The sequence below is a fragment of the Octopus bimaculoides genome, chromosome 2, assembly GCF_001194135.2.
Source record: "Octopus bimaculoides isolate UCB-OBI-ISO-001 chromosome 2, ASM119413v2, whole genome shotgun sequence".
Classification (NCBI taxonomy): Eukaryota; Metazoa; Mollusca; class Cephalopoda; order Octopoda; family Octopodidae; genus Octopus; species Octopus bimaculoides.
In genome coordinates, this window is record NC_068982.1 from 158,169,571 (window position 1) to 158,175,366 (window position 5,796).

General features: G+C 34.4%; 1 protein-coding gene across 3 annotated transcripts in view; it reads right to left on the reverse strand.

Annotated features, from left to right (window-relative positions):
- Positions 1-5,796, reverse strand: part of LOC106874384 (glutamate receptor ionotropic, kainate 2) — a 1,088,700-nt gene that overhangs the window by 7,432 nt on the left and 1,075,472 nt on the right. For all 3 annotated transcript variants that reach the window (XM_014922100.2, XM_014922098.2, XM_052965681.1), the window contains one exon: positions 211-476. In XM_014922100.2, the coding sequence (XP_014777586.2) occupies positions 211-476 (266 nt within the window). The remainder of the gene's footprint in view (positions 1-210; positions 477-5,796) is intronic.

Below are 5,796 nucleotides of genomic sequence, written 5' to 3' on the forward strand. Positions count from 1 at the left end.
TATATATATATATATATATATATATATTTATATATATATATTTATATATATATATTTATATATATATATTTATATATATATATATATATATTTATGTATATATATATTTATGTATGTATGTATGTATAACATATTTGCATAAAGCAGGATATCAAGATGTCAGAGATAAGAAGTATAAAGAATCATTTAGTAATTGAATTGAAAACCTACTTTATCTTCTTCAGCATTTTTCTTTGCTTTCCAAACGAACTCCATCAAGGCAGCGATCAGGCCGGTGGCCAATCCGCCGCCGAGCACGACAAATACGCCCCCGACGGTGGAAACGCCCAATTCACTTGCATCTTTGTTAGAATCTTCATTTGGACATTCCACCGCTCCATAACCTTCACGCCACCATTTGTTGTATAGTAGAGTTATTACTTGTTCCTCTTGCAGTTTTAAGATGGCATCTGAGATGAGGTCCCGGTATGGAGACTCTAATATAATGAAATAAGGAAATATTAACGTTAGCGATGCGATAATAATAATAATAATAATAATAATAATAATAATAGTAATAATAACAACATAACAACAATAAAAATAAGGCTAATTCGCGAGAAGGACAGCATCCCTAACAATTCAGACAAGGACAGAAAGGATTTATTTACATAAACACGTGTAAACAATACAAAAATAGCAATGGAAAAGAAAATTACAACAAAGTTCCCCAATAGAGCTGTCCAAGGAAACCCCAAAATAGCGAGTCACCCTATTCACCAGGCAAGCGCTTATTCCTGCCCTGTACTTTTCAACCAAATAAATCTATGCTTTGAGTAGATTTATTTACCCATGCCATTCTTGCTACACTCACCTACCTTTAAATATTTTACTGATGGAAAGTATCCCACACTTTCTTTTCCAAGTGGAACTTAAAAAAGAAGGTTTTTCTTTTCAATCATTTCAACTGCGTCCACTACACAACTTTTTTCCAACCAAAGGAAGGCGATGTTCTCAAGGGAGCTGGCCGATAATTGTTTTTTCTCTATAAATGGTAGTAGCTCTTTGACATAACCTCACAAGTCAACAATGCTCGGACAGGCATGACTGATTGCACTATCATGTCTGTAAATATGATTGAGGACCACCTATACATTCTCAACCACGGTAGCCCTTCTAGGCCAAGTATTTCTGGAAATTATCCATAAGCCTCAGCGTAAATTGCTCCAGAAAAGACTCAGATGATTTTCAACGAAGCCCAGATTTTCTCTATGGTCGCTCTTACCCACCACTAATCCTCTATAGAACACAACGTTGAAACAACCACCAACCGCATTACCCGACTGAAAGAAGTTTATGAGTGCCTGACTCCATGTGCTAGGAGCCATATCCTGGTTTATGAATGCAATTCCCACAAAGTGCCGCAGAAAAGCTCGCCTGACGAAGGCAACTACACTTGCCAACCACCATGCAAAGACTGAATGTGTCATAGCCTCAACGTATATCAGTGCATCTTTAGCCACGGCATGCGCAGTCTTCTACGCAGTAGATGTTGACAGTAACAGAACCGTCGGACCACAGACTGCAAAAAAGCAAGCAGTCTATGCTGGTCAGTCGTTGAAAAGCAGGACCCATCTGCTTGGAAGTGAGAACCATGTGCTTGTTGTGACCTACCAAATCGTGTCTTTGTTGCTATGTTGCATATTTTTCTAAAATTTCTAAAATAGAACTTAAAGAGATTGTGCTCACCCATGTGAAATATAAACAAGGATTTGCACTTATGATGCTATTAGAAACAATAAGCAGTTTGACTTCCACATATATCATAAGCAATTAAAAGTGAGAGTAGTTGCAGTACACAATATAAAATTTAAATGTTATCGTCTTATCCTTATATAATCGAATTCATTTATTTTACAATTCTAATTTCCATATTTACAATGGAAGTATCTTTAATTTTTCGTTTTTCAAAATAAATAATGCCTTTTCATGTATCAAATCTATTTGTTTTCTCAATCACAGTTTTTGTCTATTCAAAAAGCTATAGATATGCTATAATTACATACAGAACATTCTAAACAATAGATATTTATGTATAATACGTAGTTGAAACACTTTTGATTATAATTAAGCATAGCTGCTCCTGGTTACCATGAAGTGTCAGTGTTAAATCATTGTCTATGTGAATAAGCTGACAAAAATAAGTTCTAAGTTGAAATCTCGCTCAAGTCGATTTTGTTTTCCAACCAGGCAAGGGTCGACAAAATCAGATAGAGTCCACTTTTGGGTGACGATATAACCGACTATACTAACCTCTCGAATTTTAGACCTCGTGTTTGTGTTAGAAACTAATATTACACTATTTCTCACGGTTTATGTAGCCTGACTGAAGATTTCGAAATTTTGGAGTTATTGTTTGGAAAATTACTTGGTCAATATAACACACTTTCCTGAAAGCTGAATATAAAACAATAATTAGCTTCTTGTTTTAGCTCGTCTGTATGTTCTCAAAGCACACAAACTGAATATAATGATGATGATGAATGACAAATATAGAAATAGAAGCTAACGTTAAAAGAGAAAATTATAAATATTATCGATTCTTGATTTAGGTTTGGATATCTTAATAGCATACTTGGTAACTACGATGATCAATAACAAATGTTTGAGACAACGAGGAACCAGCTACACGGTTCCTCCTGCTAGAAGTAACTACCAATGTCTCTAAGAGCACATCCTCTCCTTTTAATATAAAAGAAGATGCATTGGATTGATATACGAAAATGTTGAATAATATTGGATGGACCAGTTTGGATTAAAGATTCGTTTAGCTAGATTCTACCCGTGGGTAAGCAGTGTTTCTAATTTAGACAAAAGACCGGTAGTTTTTAGAGAAGTGGGGTTAAGTCAACACCATGACCTTTTTAGCTATCGGAGGATAGACATATCAATAATGATTGACTGTAACTTGTATAAAATCACTGAATTGGAAGGCACATGCTACAAAATATGGCTTGCAGAAATCTGGAAGGATATGTATTATTCTTAAAATAGGCTTGATAATGTTTGCTGGTGGTGCTCAGTTTACAGGGCCATATTTGTGCACTGTAAACTGTTATGTTCTGTGTGTAACTTCGGGATTCAATAAATATAATTAGAAAAAACTTCAATACTAATATATGCACTGATATGAACCAGTAAAAACTTTTCACGATATTGTCTCGCAGTGGTGCTTCACATTATTGCATTAGTTGCTTTAGCATCTGTTGTGATTGCTGCTGCTGATGGTGGTACTGTGTTGTAGCCCTAAGATGTACTGGAGGCTTTTCAACTCTTACATTCTGTTCTTGTTGGGAGCAGAAAGTCTTAACAATTTATTGTTTCCACAACTGAAGTATCGACGTTTTCTGCCTACTTCTACTTTCAGTTGCTGACATTCTGGAGGTCTCTGTTACGTTTAAGATTTTGTCTACTATCCCAGGTTTCATCAGAATTAAAATCTCCAACCTCACCGAAACCAAATTATTTCAGTATTTTTCATTTCTAACAGTGTGCGAAAATCTTCACATTTCACCAATGACTAGAAGTCTTGTTCTCGTGGTATGTGTAAAAGTTGGATCACACACCCACGTCCCAGGTAAATTGGTATTAGTTTGTAATCTTCAGATTTTTGTTAGTCGATGGAGTGCTCCTGGGTGAACATGCATGATTTTCTCCTGCTACTGGTGCTTTTGCGAGCTTTTCTGTTTGACATGTTATTGCTGTTACTGCAGCTAGTCCTTGTCGTTGTCATTGATACTGTTGTTGCTACAGAAAGTGACACTTCTAGTTTTATTTACAACTACTTCTTTATTATTGTGTGCTAGGAGATTACAGGGAAAGATGGTTTCACCTTAAAAAATTCATTTTCACATTCTTCTCTTGCTGATTGGCCGAGAAAGGAGATGATCTTTTGTAATTTTTTGTTTCGCAAAACTTCTTTTCTTTTAAAGTTTTAATTGATAGGGCGAGTAACCAAAATGATTCATCACACCCTTATGTTGCTGGTCAACGAAAAAAAAAAAAACCGAAATCATCCAAAACAGAATTTCTAGGCAGGAAAACGGGGCACGATCTCATGAAGCTTCCAAAAGAACTATAGTAATAATAATGTTTCTAATTTAGACATAATAGTCACAACACAAGCAATGATAAGAACAGTTGTTTCAGATTTTGGCATGAGGCCAGAGCAATAGTAATAATAATGATAACAACAACAACAACAATAATAATAATAACAATAGAAGCAACATGAATTATAGGATCAAGGGAAAATGAAAAACTTAAAATGAAAGAAATTAGCAAAAAGGAAAAGGGGAAGAATTAAACGTTCTCAAAAGATATCGACATTTAAAATAGTGAACTAAAAATAAAATATCACATTTTGATTTAATCAGCTCTATTGATTTTATAATTAAACTTATTTTGAGGTTATAAAGCGAAAATTATAACACCGAAAGAAAGTCCATACATAAGTGCTGAAGTTAAGAATCCATCTGACGGCTAGTCGTTCGTGAATGGGTCAAGTCCTCAGTATGATATATTAGCTAAGAATTGTGTTTAAGGTGTGATTGCAAAATGTCTCTTGCAATTATTTATGATTGGTCTGGAAAGGTTATAGTGTTATATTTCGTTCTTTGCTTAATTAACATAAAATTCTTTCTCTTTTTTACAGAGGGAGAAAAAAAAACATTGATATTTGGATACATTTTAGAAAAGCTGGTTTTATATTTGAAATGAATATTTAAAATTTTGTTACATCAACATTTCGCAACCTCTAATTTGCTAGACGTTATACCATCCGTTTCCTTTGTGCATATTGAAGTATTTAGTTATCATTAGATTCAGTTTTAATTGATTTCTTGATTGCATCGCTTCCAACTATATCTTTCCTGAAAGATTTCAAGTATTGAGATTCCAAGACTATTATAATGATATGACTACAGAAATTTCCAAAGAAATGAAGAAAAGCTGTAACATAGTTTTGTATTTCTATGTGAAGCAAGTCATTATAAACTTGTAGTAATTACAACTTGTACTTGTCTGGTGTTGATCTACAATTATATCTTGCAAACTTATTAATATTGGTAGGACGCAGCTGTTTACAAACATACAGTAACGACCGGCAGGGTCTAGATTTACATCGGCCATTAAAGTACGAGCAACGTAAGAAGCTCTTGCCTGCGAAGCGACGCCAACATACGATTAAATAACCCCATCTCATTACTAAATTGATTCTTTATTTTATCGGCCATTAGAGATGAAGGTATTTTCATTTGTACTGGTCGATTACAACCTCAACCTCACTTAACAACTTAAAAGATATCAAGGACGTAGTAAGTGATGATGGTGGTGGTGGTGGGTGTTTGTCATTCAACGTTGACCATTCTGTTGTTCGATCAACTGAATCCTCTGTTTCAGAATAAATATGTAAGTAAATAAACATTCCATCGACACGTGAACCTTTAACGTAATTCTAATGTAAAATCAGCCTGATGGAGTATGTAATAAAGCTGCCCCTTTCGAATTGCATATACCATCTGCTGGATGAACTTATGTACAGTTTCTGACAACCTAACCTTCGGAAATTGTAGATCGATCCTAGGTTATAGAAAAAAGGTTTTCTCAAGATGAGACACAATGATATCGAATGAGATACATCATGGTTGCGAAGAATACTTTTTAATCATTCGGCACCTGGACTGTGTAATATATATATATATTAATCATACTGCACCTGGACTGTGTAATATATATATATATATATATATATATATA